The sequence below is a fragment of the Ylistrum balloti genome, unplaced genomic scaffold, assembly GCF_031769215.1.
Source record: "Ylistrum balloti isolate Yb309-2 unplaced genomic scaffold, AGI_CSIRO_Ybal_v1 Utg369818, whole genome shotgun sequence".
In the NCBI taxonomy this organism is placed as follows: domain Eukaryota; kingdom Metazoa; phylum Mollusca; class Bivalvia; order Pectinida; family Pectinidae; genus Ylistrum; species Ylistrum balloti.
In genome coordinates, this window is record NW_026781987.1 from 276,974 (window position 1) to 299,415 (window position 22,442).

The following is a 22,442-nucleotide window of genomic DNA, read 5'->3' on the forward strand; positions in this document are numbered from 1 at the left end:
TCTGACGTATACAGCTTTAGAGAGGACATATCTGACGTATACAGTTTTAGAGACGACATATCTGATGTATACAGTTTTAGAGACGACATATCTGAAAAGTAGTTGCCTCCCTTCTCGAATCACAACCGTATCTACTTTCACTCTCAGAAATTACAGTTGAGACTTGTTATCTCAAAATTCAAGGGTCCGTGGAAAATATGTTGACTTATTCATATTTTGATTCAAATGAAGTGTATAAATAAGGTTGACAATATCAGTTTCCTGACATTGATTACAGTTGAACGAAGTAGGGTTACGATAGCACATAAACGTTTAATCTGATAATTGAAATGGCTGTAAATAAACAAATGAATTTATCTTATCTTCTCCTTTTATTTTTTATTCATCCAAAGAACAAAACACGCACATGTCAAAAGAGGTGCTGATGTATTGACAAAAATTAATTTTGAGACAATGAATGACTTTTCCTTTGCTTTACAATTAAAGGGGCTGAAAAATCATTTTGACTCAACCTTAATTTAACTCAATGAAATTCAAGTCACCCAAACTAAAATTACAAAGATATAGAAGGGAAAAAAATTGGGACTTCAAATTATTATGACTCAAACATAATTTGGACTCAAGCGATTTCGAGACGAGTTTCAACTGAACTTGATTTTGAAATAAAGTGTAATTATCAATGGTATGTCTAGGGATAGCTATCTATTACATAAAGGATTTGTTTTGTATACTGTAATTACTGCGTTCAGGTTTTTTAGACCATATTTAAGTTATCCAAGCAATTTCTGACACCCTTCAAGTGTACAGATAGGGATCAGTATGGCCTACTGCTGTTTTATTTATTTCTGTGGCTGTTCAGGAACATTCTTGAAATCATTATCATTCTTACTACTTACACTCAGGCTAAAGGACCCTTGAACTTATTTCAACAATATACACTTATATGCTCATCTTCATTCTCAAGTACTGTCGTGTTTCGGCTAGAGCTTCTCGTCAGCCTTAAGTCCTGTCATGTTCTAGATAAAGTGTGTGTTGTTGTTTACTTTGGGTGTTGAGAGAAGTATAGCACTACTGTTTTGTAAAACTATGTAAAGCTAGGGGTCTAACACATTGCCTCTGACTCTCTCAGAAGTATTTGTAATGATACTTGTCAGTAAAGGATGTCAAATACTGATGGTCATGGCCTTATTGTATTATAGATGTGAATTCAAGGCCTGCTAAAATAAAAAAACTCAAATCACACATGAAATAGAAAACCATGTAAAATCCTACATTTATTCAGAGTTGGAAAAGGATATTATGTAACCTTTTGAATAAAAATCTTTGGCTTTCATACTGTTGATGTTTTCCAGAAAATAAAAGTTAAAAAAAAACAAAAAAACAAAAATGAGCTCAATGTTGTTTCCCTGGCTGCAGATAAGCTTTCTCCATAGTTTTGACACTTTATTTAGATATTTCCTTTCCTTGTTACAACATGCATTAGTCTACATGCCTACTTTAGTCACAGCTCATCCAGATACAAATTACTCTGTAGATATCAAGTTATTCCATTACAGGATCATGATTAGAGATGAGGGGGCTTATTAACACTTGCAAATTTATATTAAATACAAGTAGTTTCTTTTCAACATACCCATACATTACCAGTGGCAGGTCATCCTGATGAATCCTCACCCTTAGAGGCAAAACTAGTAGACCATTAATAAAACATTAGCTTGGGATGTTTGGTAATGTTGTAATTATAACTACTTGTATTGAATATTGTGTTTTATTTCAAGGCTCTGCATACCTAGTGATACCATACTAAACTGGCTGCACCCCACTGATCAACCCACTGATCAACCCACTGATCACCCCACTGATCACTCCTCTGATCAACCCACTGATCAAGCCACTGATCACCCCACTGATCACCCCACTGATCACCCCACTGATCAACCCACTGATCACCCCACTGATCAACCCACTGATCACCCCACTGATCAACCCACTGATCACCCCACTGATCACCCCACTGATCAACCCACTGATCAACCCACTGATCACCCCACTGATCACCCCACTGATCACCCCACTGATCACTCCACTGATCACTCCACTGATCAACCCACTGATCAACCCACTGATCAACCCACTGATCAACCCACTGATCACCCCACTGATCAACCCACTGATCACCCCACTGATCACTCCACTGATCAACCCACTGATCAACCCACTGATCACCCCACTGATCAACCCACTGATAACCCCACTGATCACCCCACTGATCACCCCACTGATCAACCCACTGATCACCCCACTGATCACCCCACTGATCACCCCACTGATCACCCCACTGATCAACCCACTGATCAACCCACTGATCACCCCACTGATCACCCCACTGATCACCCCACTGATCACTCCACTGATCACTCCACTGATCAACCCACTGATCAACCCACTGATCAACCCACTGATCAACCCACTGATCACCCCACTGATCACCCCACTGATCACCCCACATATTTTGAAATGACATTGGTTCTTGCTTCTTGTTTTAATCTTAGGTTGGATGTTAAGAGGTTGATTGGTTCATTAAAAACAATTTGTACCTTTTATAACTGTAATTATTGACACTATTTCTTTATAGGTGTGTACAGGTGCTACTGGAACGAGGAGCCATACCAAACCTAACAGATCACCAAGGATGGACACCACTGCATCTGGCCGCAACTCAGGGGCATACAGACTGCTGCAAGATACTATTGGACTATGGGGCACAGCTGACTGTATACTCTAATGTAAGTCACCAAGATACTACAGGACTATAGGGCACAGCTGACTGTATACTCTAATGTAAGTCACCAAGATATTACAGGACTATGGGGCACAGCTGACTGTATAATGTAAGTCACCAAGATACTACACGACTATGGGGCACAGCTAACTGTATAATGTAAGTCACCAAGATACTACAGGACTATGGGGCACAGCTGACTGTGTAATGTAAGTCACCAAGATACTACACGACTATGGGGCACAGCTGACTGTATAATGTAAGTCACCAAGATACTACAGGACTTTGGGTCACAGCTGACTGTATAATGTAAGTCACCAAGATACTACACGACTGTGGGGCACTGCTGGCTGTATAATGTAAGTCACCAAGATACTACACGACTATGGGGCACAGCTGACTGTATACTCTAATGTAAGTCACCAAGACACTACAGGACTATGGGGCACAGCTGACTGTATACTCTAATGTAAGTCACCAAGACACTACAGGACTATGGGGCACAGCTGACTGTATAATGTAAGTCACCAAGATACTACACGACTATGGGGCACAGCTAACTGTATAATGTAAGTCACCAAGACACTACAGGACTATGGGGCACAGCTGACTGTATAATGTAAGTCACCAAGATACTACAGGACTATGGGGCACAGCTGACTGTATAATGTAAGTCACCAAGACACTACAGGACTATGGGGCACAGCTGACTGTATAATGTAAGTCACCAAGATACTGCAGGACTATGGGGCACAGCTGACTGTATAATGTAAGTCACCAAGATATTATAGGACTATGGGGCACAGCTGACTGTATAATGTAAGTCATCAAGATATTACAGGACTATGGGGCACAGCTGACTGTATACTCTAATGTAAGTCACCAAGACACTACAGGACTATGGGGCACAGCTGACTGTATAATGTAAGTCACCAAGACACTACAGGACTATGGGGCACAGCTGACTATATAATGTAAGTCACCAAGATACTACACGACTATGGGGCACAGCTGACTGTATGATGTAAGTCACCAAGATACTACACGACTATGGGGCACAGCTGACTATATAATGTAAGTCACCAAGATACTACACGACTATGGGGCACAGCTGACTGTATAATGTAAGTCACCAAGACACTACAGGACTATGGGGCACAGCTGACTATATAATGTAAGTCACCAAGATACTACACGACTATGGGGCACAGCTGACTGTATAATGTAAGTCACCAAGATACTACAGGACTATGGGGCACAGCTGACTGTATACTTCAGGATATATAGCATATAATTACTCAATGTAGATTAATTGACAGTTACACTATAAAACTGTTTTTTCTGCTCTACTAAGAAAAGGTTGTTCATTTTCTTTTGAAATGTTACTTCCTTTTATCTGGAATTCTGGGATTGTTACTTCCTATCTATGCTATTCATAAATTGTTCTTCTCGTTCTGTGCTTATAAATACCCATTTAAATTCAAGAATATAAAGAGATTGCTTCCTAATTGTGCTATTAATAGAAGGTTAATCCCCTTCTGCTCTATAAATAGTTACCAATTATGTATTTTTTATAGACCAGTTGGACACCACTCCATTGTGTTGTTCACCCTGGACATGTTGAATGTCTGCATGCCCTTCTGACATATAACCCCCGAAGCCCCCATCGTGACCCTCCAGGATCCCCTTCTACAGCCTCTCAGAGTGAGGGCACTGTACAGAGAGCCATCAATATGGCTGACAAGGACGGCTGGACAGTTTCATATGTTGCTGCCATCAGACCATTGCCTGTAAGGAGTTTTCTTCAATCTTTTAGAATCATTAGTAAAATTGTCATGTAAAGGAAGCATTAAAAAATGAGTTCTAATTTTTTTTTAAATCTGTGTCAAAAGTGATAATGTATCACATCTATTTATTCTGAATGCTACATATAAGTTAGAATTGTTTAAAACTACATGGTTGCAGTATTAGCAACAGTGAAAAGCATTCGGAATCAGTGAACACTTTGTTTCAGTCAAGGACTTAAAATTTTTTAGGCTGAGCAAACTAGAACAGAAGCTGGTAATAGATATCTTCCCTCATACATACCTGCGTCAAAACTGTAGAAAAATTTTGATATTCAATTTTAAAATTCAGCTAACTTACCTCCCTTTTGGGTTGTATGTGAGCTAGACAATTGGAAATGACTTCATTTTAAATATCATGCTACCTATCACAGATTTCATGTATAGGTTCCACACAGATTGGTTATGACAGAAAAATACAGCACTAGGTTTTGTGTTAAATTTTCATGTTGCTATTACAAAGAAAATCAAAACCAAACCGAATTACTGCAACCACCTGACCCTTTTTAACATAGTAGTATTTTGTGTATACTACAGGGACTGAGTGATTTAATTGTTTTACTCTGTTAACAGGATTGCCTTGGTGTTATAATGAACAGATGTGAAGTAAACCTCCAGCATCAGGATCGATGTGGACGCACCATTATGGACATTGCTTCAGTGCCATGCAAAGAGTTTATACAGCAAAGAAGTAAGACATTGTTACCTACAATACCATCAGTGTATCATAGATCTTTACAAACTGACATAAGTGTAATTATACTGTAAATTGTCTCTGGTTGTGTATATATCTAGTCTTGTCATCTGTCTTGATGGAGATAGATATAGCCGTGACGTAGATAAATATAGCCCTGACGGAGATAAATGTAGCCCTGAGGGAGATAGATATAGCCCTGATGTAGATAGATGTAGCCCTGATATAGATAAATATAGACCTGACATAGATAAATATAGCCCTGAGGGAGATAGATATAGCCCTGATGTAGATAGATGTAGCCCTGATGTAGATAGATGTAGCCCTGAGGGAGATAGATATAGCCCTGAGGGAGATAGATGTAGCCCTGATGTAGATGGATATAGCCCTGAGGGAGATAGATATAGCCCTGAGGGAGATAGATGTAGCCCTGATGTAGATAGATGTAGCCCTGAGGGAGATAGATATAGCCCTGAGGGAGATAGATGTAGCCCTGATGTAGATAGATATAGCCCTGAGGGAGATAGGTGTAGCCCTGATGTAGATAGATGTAGCCCTGAGGGAGATAGATGTAGCCCTGATGTAGATAGATGTAGCCCTGAGGGAGATAGATGTAGCCCTGACGTAGATAGATGTAGCCCTGAGGGAGATAGATATAGCCCTGAGGGAGATAGATGTAGCCCTGATGTAGATAGATGTAGCCCTGATATAGATAAATATAGACCTGACATAGATAAATATAGCCCTGAGGGAGATAGATATAGCCCTGATGTAGATAGATGTAGCCCTGAGGGAGATAGATGTAGCCCTGACGTAGATAGATGTAGCCCTGAGGGAGATAGATATAGCCCTGAGGGAGATAGATGTAGCCCTGATGTAGATGGATATAGCCCTGAGGGAGATAGATATAGCCCTGAGGGAGATAGATGTAGCCCTGATGTAGATAGATGATAGATGTAGCCCTGATGTAGATAGATATAGCCCTGAGGGAGATAGGTGTAGCCCTGATGTAGATAGATGTAGCCCTGAGGGAGATAGATGTAGCCCTGATGTAGATAGATTTAGCCCTGAGGGAGATAGATATAGCCCTGAGGGAGATAGATGTAGCCCTGATGTAGATAGATGTAGCCCTGAGGGAGATAGATGTAGCCCTGACGTAGATAGATGTAGCCCTGAGGGAGATAGATATAGCCCTGTGGGAGATAGATGTAGCCCTGATGTAGATAGATGTAGCCCTGAGGGAGATAGATATAGCCCTGAGGGAGATGGATGTAGCCCTGACGTAGATAGATATAGCCCTGACGTAGATAGATATAGCCCTGAGGTAGATAAATGTAGCCCTGACGTAGATAAATGTAGCCCTGACGTAGATAAATGTAGCCCTGACGTAAATAAATATAGCCCTGATGGAGATAAGTATAGCCCTGACATAGATAAATATAGCCCTGAGGGAGATAGATGTAGCCCTGATGTAGATAGATGTAGCCCTGAGGGAGATAGATATAGCCCTGAGGGAGATAGATGTAGCCCTGACGTAGATAGATATAGTCCTGAGGGAGATAAGTATAGCCCTGACATAGATAAATATAGCCCAGAGGGAGATGAGTATAGCCTATGTTCAGATCTTCATACTGCTGTCTTTATCATTCTTTTAAACAAAGTTGGATGTTTATTAAATTTTGTATGGTTAATTACTACGTATAACAATTAATACATTCCTTACATAGGGAATAGTTGCTATTTTGCTTTACATTTTCCCCCAGTGTACCCAGATGGTCTATTTATACTATCATATTTAAATAACCTGTATCCTGGTTTGTGTGTAACAGATTATAACCTTGACTGTCTTTGATATCAGCAGGAGGAAAGGATCTTCTTTTGACTATCACATTAGAGATACAGTACCCTAACCTGTCTGACGATTTCACAACGCTACACCTACCCAGCCAGAAGTTTGTCATAGGGAGTCTGTCAGTGGAAGCAGGTCTAAGCTGGGCCGGACTTGAAACACGTCTCAAACACTCTCTTTCCAACTACTTTTCACAAATTGATACCGGCCTTCGCACCAAACGCACCAGTCGTCTGGACCCAGACCTTGGCATGGATAACATACAGTACAGCCTGGGTCTGGATTCCGAGTGTATACACATGTTCTCTATAGGTTAGTTTTGTCAGGTGGAAGTGGGGCAGTCAATGAATTAAGAAGTGTTGATTTTAATAGAAGTGTAGATATTTAACAAAATGAAACACTTTGTCTGTAAGATAATGTCTGTATTTTCTTTTACAGGAGACTACAGATGGGTTCACGGGTCCCATAGCAACACACTACCACATACTCTGATCCGGGAAAGTAGTCGAAGGGAGATAACCATTATTCTTGCAAGTATGTTGATACATATTTTAAAGCAAAATATAATATGCACATACAAACTCAAAAGCCTGTAGTATAAGCTATATGTAGTGGTATAAAGGTAGATTTCTGACAGAGGTAACTTTTATCAGTCCTCTAAACAATCACGAGCAATTTTCTATCTTGAGCTCTGATTTCATTTCTATTGTTTGTAGATTCTGTGGAATGTGTAGCCTGGGATGTATTGTTTCCTGTTTCGGTTGTACATAACTACATACGACTGGTGAGTCCTTAAGTGTAGCCTTATTAGTATAACAGTATTTAAAACCAATTATATATTTCATTTTGTAATTAGATTGTAATTTATCTTGTTTTTGTTTCCATGTATATAGTTTTGTAATTTTTTGATGAAAATTCAAATATTATTTCCTTTAATTTGTGTGCTTTGTTTCCAGTAGTATTGGACACAGTGACACTAGATTGTACAGGTTAGGCAGCAAAAAGCTTCAATCATTGACTAAGGAATGTATCTTTGTAACATGTATTTGTATAAATGAGTAGTAAGTGTCATCCTATCATCCGCAGCTGGAACACTACAAGAGTGTTGTGTTTTATGGACCTGAGAAGACTGGCAAGACCTATCTTGCTCATCGATTAGCCCATCTAGTCGCTGTAAGTAGTTCTATCTATCCCATCTCGTTGCTGTAAGTAGTTCTATCTCTCTCACCTACCAGCCCATCTCGTCACTGTAAGTAGTTCTCTCTCACCTACCAGTCCATCTCCTCACTGTAAGTAGTTCTATCTATCTCACCTACCAGTCCATCTCCTCACTGTAAGTAGTTCTAGCTCACCTACCAGTCCATCTCCTCACTGTAAGTAGTTCTATCTAGCTCACCTACCAGTCCATCTCGTCGCTGTAAGTAGTTCTATCTAGCTCACCTACCAGTCCATCTCGTCGCTGTAAGTAGTTCTATCTCACCTACCAGCCCATCTCGTCGCTGTAAGTAGTTCTATCTATCTCACCTACCAGTCCATCTCGTCACTGTAAGTAGTTCTATCTAGCTCACCTACCAGTCCATCTCGTCGCTGTAAGTAGTTCTAGCTCACCTACCAGTCCATCTCGTCACTGTAAGTAGTTCTATCTAGCTCACCTACCAGTCCATCTCCTCACTGTAAGTAGTTCTATCTATCTCACCTACCAGTCCATCTCCTCACTGTAAGTACTTCTATCTAGCTCACCTACCAGTCCATCTCGTCACTGTAAGTAGTTCTATCTATCTCACCTACCAGTCCATCTCCTCACTGTAAGTAGTTCTATCTATCTCACCTACCAGTCCATCTCCTCACTGTAAGTAGTTCTATCTATCTCACCTACCAGTCCATCTCCTCACTGTAAGTAGTTCTATCTAGCTCACCTACCAGTCCATCTCGTCGCTGTAAGTAGTTCTATCTATCTCAACTACCAGTCCATCTCCTCACTGTAAGTAGTTCTATCTAGCTCACCTACCAGTCCATCTCGTCGCTGTAAGTAGTTCTATCTATCTCAACTACCAGTCCATCTCCTCACTGTAAGTAGTTCTATCTATCTCAACTACCAGCCCATCTCCTCACTGTAAGTAGTTCTATCTAGCTCACCTACCAGTCCATCTCCTCACTGTAAGTAGTTCTATCTAGCTCACCTACCAGTCCATCTCGTCGCTGTAAGTAGTTCTATCTCACCTACCAGTCCATCTCCTCACTGTAAGTAGTTCTATCTATCTCACCTACCAGTCCATCTCCTCACTGTAAGTAGTTCTAGCTCACCTACCAGTCCATCTCTTCACTGTAAGTAGTTCTATCTAGCTCACCTACCAGTCCATCTCGTCGCTGTAAGTAGTTCTATCTAGCTCACCTACCAGTCCATCTCGTCGCTGTAAGTAGTTCTATCTCACCTACCAGCCCATCTCGTCGCTGTAAGTAGTTCTATCTATCTCACCTACCATTCCATCTCGTCACTGTAAGTAGTTCTATCTAGCTCACCTACCAGTCCATCTCGTCACTGTAAGTAGTTCTATCTAGCTCACCTACCAGTCCATCTCCTCACTGTAAGTAGTTCTATCTATCTCACCTACCAGTCCATCTCCTCACTGTAAGTAGTTCTATCTATCTCACCTACCAGTCCATCTCCTCACTGTAAGTAGTTCTATCTAGCTCACCTACCAGTCCATCTCGTCACTGTAAGTAGTTCTATCTAGCTCACCTACCAGTCCATCTCCTCACTGTAAGTACTTCTATCTAGCTCACCTACCAGTCCATCTCGTCACTGTAAGTAGTTCTATCTATCTCACCTACCAGTCCATCTCGTCGCTGTAAGTAGTTCTATCTATCTCAACTACCAGTCCATCTCCTCACTGTAAGTAGTTCTATCTATCTCACCTACCAGTCCATCTCCTCACTGTAAGTAGTTCTATCTATCTCAACTACCAGTCCATCTCCTCACTGTAAGTAGTTCTATCTATCTCACCTACCAGTCCATCTCCTCACTGTAAGTAGTTCTATCTATCTCACCTACCAGTCCATCTCGTCGCTGTAAGTAGTTCTATCTATCTCAACTACCAGTCCATCTCCTCACTGTAAGTAGTTCTATCTATCTCACCTACCAGTCCATCTCGTCGCTGTAAGTAGTTCTATCTATCTCAACTACCAGTCCATCTCCTCACTGTAAGTAGTTCTATCTATCTCACCTACCAGTCCATCTCGTCGCTGTAAGTAGTTCTATCTATCTCAACTACCAGCCCATCTCCTCACTGTAAGTAGTTCTATCTAGCTCACCTACCAGTCCATCTCCTCACTGTAAGTAGTTCTATCTAGCTCACCTACCAGTCCATCTCGTCGCTGTAAGTAGTTCTATCTCACCTACCAGTCCATCTCCTCACTGTAAGTAGTTCTATCTATCTCACCTACCAGTCCATCTCCTCACTGTAAGTAGTTCTATCTCACCTACCAGTCCATCTCGTCACTGTAAGTAGTTCTATCTAGCTCAACTACCAGCCCATCTCGTCGCTGTAAGTAGTTCTATCTAGCTCAACTACCAGTCCATCTCGTCGCTGTAAGTAGTTCTATCTCACCTACCAGTCCATCTCCTCACTGTAAGTAGTTCTAGCTCACCTACCAGTCCATCTCGTCGCTGTAAGTAGTTCTATCTAGCTCACCTACCAGCCCATCTCGTCGCTGTAAGTAGTTCTATCTAGCTCACCTACCAGTCCATCTCGTCGCTGTAAGTAGTTCTATCTATCTCACCTACCAGTCCATCTCGTCGCTGTAGGTAGTTCTATCTTGCTCACCTACCAGTCCATCTCATCGCTGTAGGCAGTTCTATCTAGCTTACCTACCAGTCCATCTCGTCACTGTAAGTACTTCTATCTAGCTTACCTACCAGTCCATCTCGTCACTGTATGTAGTTCATTCTAGCTTACCTACCAGCCCATTTTCTACATGTACGTAGTTCTTAAGCTCACCAAGTAGCTTATTTGGTTGCTATAAATACTTCTAAATAACCCTTAAGTGTGATGGAAATTAGCTTTTCTTTCAAATGTTGCTTTCAATTACAAAAAAAAAAAAGATAAAGGAAATGTTACATTAAGGGTTGATAACAAATTTATGGAATATTGAAAAAAGGAAGTAAACCTTGAAAATTTGATCAAGACTTTCACTTTATACAATCAGTCAATGCTATTACTGATTCAGAATGATCTATGTGTTTTTTGACAGAGAAATGAAAAAGAAAGTGGGAAGGTTCCACAGATTCATAGTATTGTTCTACACGAGAGTTTCTGTCATCGTGATCTCATCAATTTACTGCAAAGTACAGGTAAGAAGCTGTGTACAATGTTTATTACACAATATATATGGTGATTCTATTCAAGAAGAACAAAATAGAGTTAGTTACCTGTACTGACCTTGACTTTTGTTGACTGACCTTGACCTTGCAGGTTGTATGGTACGGGAAGGTGTCGAGGCAGATGACCGTGCCCCAATCCTCATTTTGGATGACCTTGAGAAGGTGGATGTGGCTGTCCTCTTTGGAAAGTTACTTACAGCAATAGAACACAGGGGACAGTTTCATACATTCACTGTTGAGGGTAAGTAGGTCAAAGTATGCAAAGTTTACTGATATGACCAGGCTTAAAGCCTTTATAAATGTTTCTAACATTAAACATGATTACATGGTATGTCACTTTTTATTGATAATTGTTATTCATTTAAGGAGACGATTCAGCTCAGTTTTATTTATGTTCACAGCAAAATATTAACACTTACTGTTCAGATTACTATGGATTTGTTTTAGGAGAAAACCAAGCCCGGTTCTATTTCCTGGATAATTTCTATATCATTGCCAGTATGAATAAATCAAGGTAGGTAAATGACAGGATAATTAAATACAGTAACAGATACTCACATGTTGTTTTTATTTTCATAAATTTTGTAGTTTAATCCACATATATGTCCATGATAAGCAGGTATAAAGTAACATAAAGTTTTTTACTTTCTAAGATTTGTTCAATAAATCAAGTGTAAACAAAACAACTTTGTAAATCATGAAGTTGAAGCTGCAGGATGAAGTCAATAGAAACCTTGCTACTGATCCTGTCTCGTGCAGGAAGTCAAATACGGGTACTTGTGTGTTAGTACGAGTGAACTTTTATTATATTCTGTCTCATGAGTTAGAAATATTGAGGTATGTAACCAGCAATTTCAAAAGAAGAATATAAACTATCTACCTGTAGTTCAAATTATTTATTTTTCTTTCATAATTTTGAAATGAGGAAAATGATGATTAAAATCACAGAGATGTCCCTTGGCATAGTGTGGCAGGACATCAGTATGTATCAAATGTCCCTCAGCAAAGTGTGGCAGCACATCAGTATGTATCAAATGTCCCTCGGCATAGTGTGGCAGCACATCAGTATGTATCAAATGTCCCTCGGCATAGTGTGGCAGGACATCAGTATGCATCAAATGTCCCTCGGCATAGTGTGGCAGGACATCAGTATGTATCAAATGTCCCTCGGCATAGTGTGGCAGGACATCAGTATGTATCATATGTCCCTGGGCATAGTGTGGCAGGACATCAGTATGTATCATATGTCCCTTGGCATAGTGTGGCAGGACATCAGTATGTATCATATGTCCCTTGGCATAGTGTGGCAGGACATCAGTATGTATCATGTCACCATGCAAACTGGCAGGACATCAGTATGTATCAAATGTCACCCAGCATAATGTGGCTGGACATCAGTATGTATCATATGTCACCCAGTTTGTATGTATCATATGTCACTCAGCAAACTGTGGCAGGACATCAGTATGTATCAAATGTCACCCAGCAAACTGGCAGCACATCAGTATGTATCATATGTCCCTTGGGATAGTGTGGCAGGACATCAGTATGTATCATATGTCACCATGCAAACTGTAGCAGGACATCAGTATGTATCTTATGTCACCATGCAAACTGTAGCAGGACATCAGAATATATCTTCAGACTTCTATGATGTTATAATTAAAACAAGATTTTTGACTGGTTTTGATATGCAAAGGTTTGTATTCTGTACTCGGAAGGACTTTACAAATGTTCATGGCTACAGGTTGCTTGGTTACGTTCTAAATAAACACAAGTTCTGAAATAGGTCACCTTATTCTTGTGTTTCAGATCCACAGGATTAGACTTGAACATACAACAAAGGTTTCGCTGGGTACATTTTCGAATTGATATAGAACCAGTGCGTAACCTGTTGGCCAGACATCTTCTACGTAACTTTATCCACATGGGTGATGGCCAACTGCCTGTGATGGACAGTATGATGTTCCGTGCAGTGGAATGGATTGTTTGTGTATGGCAGAGACTTAATGATGGTGTGGCAAAGCTGGGCTTACCTGACGTAATGTTTGGTCCATACCAGTTTATTATGTGTCCTCTGCACTCCAAAGACCCGAATACTATTTATAACTGGTTGTCAGGACTCTGGAACAACCTTATAGCACCTACAGTCAAGGTCGCTGTGGTCAAAGGCACTGGCAAAGATACATCGTCTGACGGTCAACAGAAGGTGGCTAACACTGCATTGTATGTCCTAATGCAGAAAGCTGTTGTACCAGGCTGTCCACTCTCTGGTCCAGGTATGTCAGCAAGTATCTCTGGCAGGGAAAGAACAACTTCTCTTCAATAATGTGGAAATTGTGTTTTCATTTCTATCAGATACATTGGCTGCATTTAAAGAAGTCTTTCAAAGCTGACATGTCAAAACACACATAACTAGATAACCATGTTTGTAACAGTATGATTTCAGTATTACTGGAATTATCAGTTGATTTTGAAGTCAATTTGCTGATTTGCTTTGAATATATACAGTAGTCTTAATGAATGTCCATAGCTTTGTATCCTGTACTGTTTTTTTGACAGGTAAGGAACAGTATTTGTCTACATTTGCTGGTAGTAATGAACTAGACATTCCTATGAAGCAGGAGAAGATGAAGGTGGGTAGCTCCTCTAATCATCGGCGGTCACTCGACTCCTCTAAAGGGATCTTCAGCAGAATGAAACACAGGTGAGCCAATTGGAAATTTGCAAGGCATTAAATTTGATTGGTTGTGTTCTTATGTGTCTTTTAACACACCATTACAAGTAGTGTATCCATCTAAGTCATTCCAAAATGAAATGGAAACAATTTGAAATTTTTTGTTTGTTATTTTTTAATTCTTTGAGACATTTTCTATGACAGGAATTCTTATGATGCTGATAGTCGAGACCAGTCCCAGCTCCAACCTCATCCAAAACGTCGTAGTTTGTCATCACTCTCTAATAGGTCAGAGGAGGATTTCGACATGACAAATATAAAAATGGAGGAAGGGAGTAACAGTTCCTTGGCTAAAGTTCCAAAACTAGAGATCCGCTCCCCAATCCTTTCCATACCTTTCCCTGCTCCTGGATCATCAACAGCTAGCACCTCTCACACTCCAACATCTGCACCAGTCCAGACTTTCAGTAATTCAGGATTGACTTCTGAGCGTGGTGTACGTTCGTTTTCTATGTCATCACAGTCTTCTTCCCTCACTGATGGAAAGAAATTTACCTCCCATTTACCGATAGCTACACGAAAGTCTCGGTCATCAGAAAATCTTTCTTCAACATATGGTTCCGGATCAAGTCAAAGTCGGATGACTCCTCGACTTCGGTCGCCAAGTCCCTTCTCTTTCTCGTTGACAACCCCTACCTCAGCTTTGAATTCTTTCAAATTCCTAGAGGTGAAATCAAGAACAGAAGTGACTCAGGCAAAGTCTGGGTCACGTAGAAGTTTAGATTCTTCTCTTGATCGACCTCACAAGATTTCAGAACCCTCCAAAAGCCAACTTGCCTCAGGCAGTCATCAGGAAAGTGAATGCTGACACAGTGTATACAGGGTTTCCGAGGTTTATAACAGTTGTGATAGAATGTTGACTTGCAATTGAAGACACTTATTCTATTTCTTTATTTGGAAAATCAGTAGATTTTTCTCCAGTTGTTGTTCAATACTATTTTAAATAGGGCTTATTTCAGGGAAAGCATTCTTTGCTTTAGAATATGTTATGGGTTTGAAGAATACCATACAGTTGATATATTTATAAAAGTTATCATGGATTTGGACATAATAAATTGTCTTGACATTCAAGTTATCTCCTTTGCGAAGAGAGGCTGTATATGGGCAGCTGGGTGTGAGCTCTGTGGGTTTACTTACATGGTGGAGGGTTCATTCAGTCACAACATATAATGATATCTGAGTCATTCAAGCCATTCATAATTACTGTTTACTTTTTTCACAATGTGGTTCTCTTTAAGCTTTCATATATTTTATGTGATTTTACCAGCAGGCTTTCTTCAGCAAGATTAACCATGTTATAACAATGTCATTTAAGATTCAGAGTTGTTTGTCAGAATTCAGTCTTGTTTGTCAGAATTTACACTCGTTTGTCAGAATGCAAACTTTGATTTTTGATCACATTAATATCTTCTGACTTGAAAAAAAAGACAATGAAATGTCACTTTACAAAATCATGGTTGGAATTACAATAGTATTTTTATGATTGAACTTTTACAACTTGCATCATGGATTCAGTCTGTGTTTTATGGTTGAACTTTTACAACTTGCATCATGGATTCAGTCTGTGTTTTATTTTAAGAAAAACCACCAGCTGTAAAGCTGATGTTTTATGAAAGTATATTGTTTTTATACAGTTGAGGATACTCAACTGTGTATTTTTATCATCAAGTTTTATAAATTAAGCTGATTAAACAGAAATTTCATGTGTTCATAGAAACATTTTTACAATACGTGTATAGAAACATGTTACTATGCTATATGTAAACATTATTTGTAGTAAATTATCATATACCATTATATCACCTGTGCAATGATGAAACAAAAACATCAAATATTATTTCTAAGTTGATGATGTGTTGCTAAAGGACTATTTAAATTACATTCAGGATCATTATACTGTATGTTGGGCAAACATTTAACTCCAGGTTTTTTCACCTTTGATTCAAATTGTTCACTTTTGCCGAATGTTAAATTCACCTTGAAAAAATAAAGACATGTGTTTTGGTTCTAACATTAAACTTCAGCCCACTTCTCAGTTTCACCCTATTTGTAAAAAAGTTGAAATAGTGAAAGTCATACTGCGGTGAAACTTTCCCTGTATCAACAGTATATAAATTTATACAGCCTCTTGGTCAGTGTAAAATATATGTATTTACATTGAAAAATATTTAAACAATACCTGTTGATATGTATACCTGATTTTGTATATTTTAAACTTTAATATTGATACATAAAGAGAGTTTTGTGCTGATCACAAGAATGGCTTTAAAATCAAAGTTAGTGTAAAATGTCTCATCTTCAAGTGAAATGTTAATTTTTGAAAATGATTTATATACAAATAATTTACTATTTTTAATGTATTCAAGAACAAAAATGTTTCTGGTGATGTATGTTATTTAACAAGTTTTTACATGTTGATTGGGTAGATCCCATAATTATGATGATTATAAACAAATAGAATCTCCCATTATTGTGCCTGGTAGAGGCTAAAGTTAACAGGAGATCTGTGATACCTTTTTTATGACATTTAGCAATAATCCAGAGATTTGGTTTGGTATTTGTGTCTCAAACATTTCTTCCACTGTACTATTTTTCTGATATAATGCTTTGTCCAAAACCTGTGTTCTAATTTCTGTATGATACTTGGTATTGTGAGAGATCTGAAGTTACATGTGACATTAGAAAACACATGCAAATACAGAAGGTGCCAAAAGATATAGCTTCCTTGTAAAACAGAAGAAATGTTGTAGCTTTACTAAGATGTTCAACAAATCTGTATCAGATCTACATCTTATAGACAAAGATAGATGCGACATTGCTCCCAGATTCTGCCTGATGCCATTTATAACTGCCTTCCATTGTGTTCATCAGAGAAATCAATTGTAAATTTTACTTGTATCATAATGTCTGATTGAATTGAAATTTTGTATTTGTGTTTTTATGTATAGTGGTACAAGTGTACAGGTTGATTCCTACAAATTCTGTTGCAGTGAAAAGCTGAAAACATTGACTGTAAAATGAGTAAAGTTAACGAATGGTATGATTTTCCTTGAATTTTTAGGTAATGTTAGTTATTAAGTAGACAATTAATGAGAATTTTAAACATTTTCTTCAGGTTGGTAATGTCAGTAGAATGGAAGTTCCTATCACACAACCAGTAGAAAATTAGAGTGTGATGTTTTGATGACTACACAGTCACCTTCATCAGACAAATGACCAGTGTGGAGCGTACTAGCACTGACTTACGTAGCGTACGAGATCTACACAGTCACCTTCATCAGACAAATGACCAGTGTGGAGCGTACTAGCACTGACTTACATAGTGTACAAGATGGTGAGGAACTGACCAAGTGTGGAGCGTACTAGCACTGACTTACATAGTGTACAAGATGGTGAGGAACTGACCAACTTTTTCGTCTGTTTAATCTGTTTACCATCTTGTCACATTATTTTTTATCTTAGTGTACATAGGATTAAAGTACAACCAAAAAAGTTGGTTGATTCCTTACAATCTCATACACTACGTATGTCAGTCATTTGTCTGATGAAGGTGACAGTGTAGATCTCATACACTACGTATGTCAGTCATTTGTCTGGTGAAGGTGACCGTGTAGATCTCATACACTACGTATGTCAGTCATTTGCCTGATGAAGGTGACTGTAATCATCGAAACAGCATACTCTAATCTCCTACTGGTTGTGTTATTAGAATTTGATTTTAAATGTAAGTATTTGGTGAATTTTGGGTTTTTTTTTTTTATTCAAAATATCATGTCAACAAAATAATATTTTCTTGGAAAAATCCCAAAACTTTAGCCTTATGAAAAAATCCCCAAACTTTAGCCTGATGAAAAAATTTACTGTGGCTTAATTTGAATGATCACACTGAAAATGTATACCGTTTACATATATATGTATTGTTTTTTTTTATAAAAAGGTTCAATGAGATTTTAAATAGATCTGCAGTAGCCCTGATGTAATTATTGCAGTGCATAGTTTCATCACATGCCATAGATATATTGCTTTCATTACATAAATGATACATCCATGTTTGAAGTACTTAGACGTGTAATATGTTTACCATGTGACTCCATCAGTACTTCACTTCATCATATCACATGACTACAATGTGACTTCATCAGGTGATTGCCAATTGAACTGCATCTCATTACTTAAAATTACAAAATAACAAACATGATTGCCATGTGAATGAAGTCCTCCAGGTGGTGGCAAATTGATTACTATAATTACTAAATTACATGACGGCCATGTGACTCCATCAGATAATGGCTGTTATTACATCACATGACAGCCAATTCTACTACATCACGTGACTGCCATGTGACTTCATCAGGTGAAGGCCATATTTCTGGATATACCACATAACCACACTTGATTATTTTGGCATATTTTGACAAAATTTATAAGTTTTTGAAGATTTACCTACTGTAGAGTGAACTTCTAAATAAATTGAAAAGTTATCTTTTGGCTTGATTTCAGATGTTGTTAACGAAAGCATAACTTTCCTAGTTACACTCTTGTCGTTCTGAATTTCTAGATCACGAGAGTAATGATCTCACAGCTACAGACGTTAGTGGTACCATACACTGAGTATATAAAGATTATAACAAAATCCTGAGATATCATAGAATAACTTGATAAATAGGATTGAAGTTAGACTGACCCAACAAATATTGAAGTTCAGATTCACTTGTGGTGCCAGTGTTATTACAAATGCTGCATCATTATGAACTCTGTTTGCTTTTTGGACAATATCTGGATTGATGGGGAAAGAAAGGTTATCATAATTATATTACAGAACTTTTTTTTAACTCATCATACATATCGGCTCTTGTATAATTCCAAAGTGATTGTTTACATGTCTTCCAAACTGTTTTTTATTTTTTGTTTGTTTTTTAAGGAAAAGTCTATATTGTTTTTGGAGAGGCAGCTTATACTAACTATATGTCAAGCAAGTGATGAAGATTTCATGTACATAATACTGTTATTATCAATGATAATCCCATGCTCTGTCCATCCTTTCATTAAACAGATTTTTCATATATCTGAAAGGAAGCCCCAAAACTTACTGAGCTCTGGACAATTTAGAGGTACATACTAAAGGTGACGATTTGTCGTTCATGAATTATTGATAAAACGTTTCTGTGTTTGGAACACAAAATTGTAACTATGTTTAGTCATTTTTTTTCACAAAGTAATGATGGATATCTTATTCTTTCAAAAGACTAACTTTTTTCTTATTTTATAAAAACAAAACTTCACATCATTTCATATATGAGAGTATGTTGTTAACAAAAGTAAGAACAAATATTGTTGAGAAATTTGTAGAAACACCTTTAGTGGGTGAAACTAGGATGACAGTATCAGAATGATATCAACATAGTTGATTTTGATCAATGGATGCCAGATTGAAAAACTCTAATCAGTTATTCAAATGTGCATTGAAAAGAGATTTTGACAAGATTCTCAATAAACAAAATGTTTAGAAGATTTACTCTTGTAATGTTAGGAAGAACCAGGATACAAGGTGATGTGTGTTTAGTAAGGAATTTTATCATACCCTCAATTTTTATAGTTCAAAATTTTCTGTCTCATCGTTCATTGCTGGTTCAGGTCCTATTATCTGGTGGATTAGGGTTAGGGTCTAGCAGCAATACTCTGTTAATTGTGACCGTTGTTTAACAATATTCTGGTGTTCAGATTGTTCTATCTTGTGTTAATGCCCTTAGTTTCAGTTTGTTGGTTTGTTTGTTTTTATTTATATGTATTTCTCTCTGTTAGGTCTTGTCTCACAAACGTTATTGTTCCAGCAATGTGTGCCTCGTTCAGAGATCCAGTTCCTTAGGCTGAGATTCCATAATTTCACTAGTAATTCTACAGTTGTTCAGTCCTTTTGCTTCGCTTTGTTAAATAATTTGGTTTTGAAATTTCATTTTCACAATATCATGAGTGGATTGTCAAAATAATAACATTGAAGGTTTGTTTTCACACTGAAGTGTTCCTAAATTAACTGAAGCATTTTGAATTATATTTATTTGTGAAAATATTTTCATGTTAAGTCGGCATCCCTGCAATTGTTTAATGTTATATAAAACTGATTTTTACCTTTCAAATTATCCTGATGACTAGTACACACATACCACTGTACCAGTGCTATCCACATACAACAGTGGGCACTCGTGTACTAAATTGTCTCTTACCCTGTGTGTGTAACTTTTCTAAATTTTGTGTTCCAAAAATGGATTTCACTTAACATTTGGACATCATTTTAACACTTCAGTGCAATTGAAATTTTGCAAAAAGCTTGATGTATTTTATTGGAAAGAATATATAGAGGATTGTTAACTGCTTTGTTGACTGTATGTAACAACTCCTTTGTCTAAATGTCTTTTCCATAAATTTCAAATTCACTGTGATTTGAAAACAATTTAATTTCTTTGTATAAAATATTCATTGTCCTAAATAAAATATGTTTCTGCTGTTATTTTGACACAAGGTGTTAATTAAAATCTGTATTTAAAGGTATACATGAGAGTTTGTGTACCTGGCTGTCTTATATTCCAAAGAACTGTACAGTCAATGTTTTACTTATGTTGTACAACAAAACAAACTTGTTGAATTTTACCTGCTTCAGACAGAACCAGAATAAAAAATATTGTTACAGTGCTAACAGCTTCTGTTATTATTTTCAGCTCAAATAGCCCAAAGGGCCATGTGATATAGTGGAATCGGGTGAAGTGGTGTCAGCTGTCAACTTTTTCTACTGGTCATAAATGATTTTGACAAAATTTGGGTCAGGAGCATCCTCTGGTGAAGAAACCGGTTTTGTGTAAAAGACTCTACTGGGAACAAATGGACATGGCTTAGGAGGGGAAATAGAAGAACAACTTCATGATTTTTCTTCTGTCTTGATGGGGGTACATATGTATTTCATCCAAATCATGAGTGGACTCAATTCTGTGTACATCTGTGGCCTGCCCTTCTGAGGCAGAGGAACAGGGTCCTATTGATAGGTGCCTCTTCTACTGCATGAATATTCTAAATCATACTTGGAAGTATAACTTCATGGTAATTGAGGGGGCCAAAGACAAGAACTCTGCAAATATCTTCGCATCATTAGTCTCAGGATCGTAATATTTGACAAGTAACATGCTTTAATGAGGTGTTTTCAAATTTGTTCCTATGAATGACTTTGACACACTCTCAAGATGACAGATTAAGTATCAGAATATCCGAGAGTTATGATATTTGGGCAGTAGTAGCTATCATAGTAGACTTACAAGTTTTCTTGTGTCACAAGAGTCTTATGTGTTTAAAACTTCAAACAATATTATGGAAATGAATGGCCTTGATCCACATTCAAGATTGCATGGGTCAGATCCATTACAATTGAAACAACTTCTCAGAACTGAAACATCATAATTAGACACAATTCCATCAACATGAACCAGTAACTCTGAAAACAATTTAATATGAATGGAATTATAGCACAGTATTTTCCAATATCCATATTCCCTATACATATAGTTTCATGAGAATGCACAATAACTATATGTGCAAAGTAATGTCTATTTTTGTGGTATGTAAATAGGGCACAATACATTGAAAGACATATTCTCACCATTTGACAGTTTTCTTGGGCATGAGTATTGAGAGTTTCAGGTATTATCAGACAATTCTGATGGGTGAAACTTTCTGAACTGACAAAAAATAAGAGTCACAGAAACGTTTTTGTTTTCAGATAAGACGTCACCGATGAGAAAGAGGTGAAGGTTCATGCTCAGATGAAGATGACAGATTGAAGCTCCAGAAGCAATGTCTGTATGATCATAATGATGTCCTGTGTCATCAGAACCTTGCTTGACTCATTTTCAGTTTCAGACACTGGATGATCCTCTGTTTGTACAAACTGATCTACTTTGATATTAGATACGAAAATAGTTGGTCGGAATTGGTGCGCGAATGTGAGCTGGTTTAATTCTGTCCATATTAACCAGCTTGGAAACAATCTTCCCCGAGAGAGGCTCGGAGAATATCAACAACACTTCCGTTACCACCATGACCTAAGAATAAATGTTCTTATGTTTTATGTTACACACCAATTGGTTGCTTGTGTAGATAAACATATATTCTG

At 38.0% G+C, this 22,442-nt stretch overlaps 1 protein-coding gene across 1 annotated transcript in view; it reads left to right on the plus strand.

Annotated features, from left to right (window-relative positions):
• The window catches only part of LOC132544997 (cortactin-binding protein 2-like), a 57,372-nt gene extending 36,398 nt beyond the window's left edge, over positions 1-20,974 (plus strand). The window contains exons 11-23 of the mRNA XM_060208662.1: positions 2,636-2,786; positions 4,360-4,572; positions 5,200-5,317; positions 7,179-7,481; positions 7,608-7,703; positions 7,886-7,953; positions 8,256-8,342; positions 11,421-11,520; positions 11,642-11,791; positions 11,998-12,064; positions 13,363-13,829; positions 14,113-14,257; positions 14,432-20,974. Coding sequence (XP_060064645.1) covers positions 2,636-2,786; positions 4,360-4,572; positions 5,200-5,317; positions 7,179-7,481; positions 7,608-7,703; positions 7,886-7,953; positions 8,256-8,342; positions 11,421-11,520; positions 11,642-11,791; positions 11,998-12,064; positions 13,363-13,829; positions 14,113-14,257; positions 14,432-15,095 — 2,629 coding nt within the window. The 3' untranslated portion in view covers positions 15,096-20,974. The remainder of the gene's footprint in view (positions 1-2,635; positions 2,787-4,359; positions 4,573-5,199; positions 5,318-7,178; positions 7,482-7,607; positions 7,704-7,885; positions 7,954-8,255; positions 8,343-11,420; positions 11,521-11,641; positions 11,792-11,997; positions 12,065-13,362; positions 13,830-14,112; positions 14,258-14,431) is intronic.
• Positions 20,975-22,442: the final 1,468 nt, after the last annotated feature.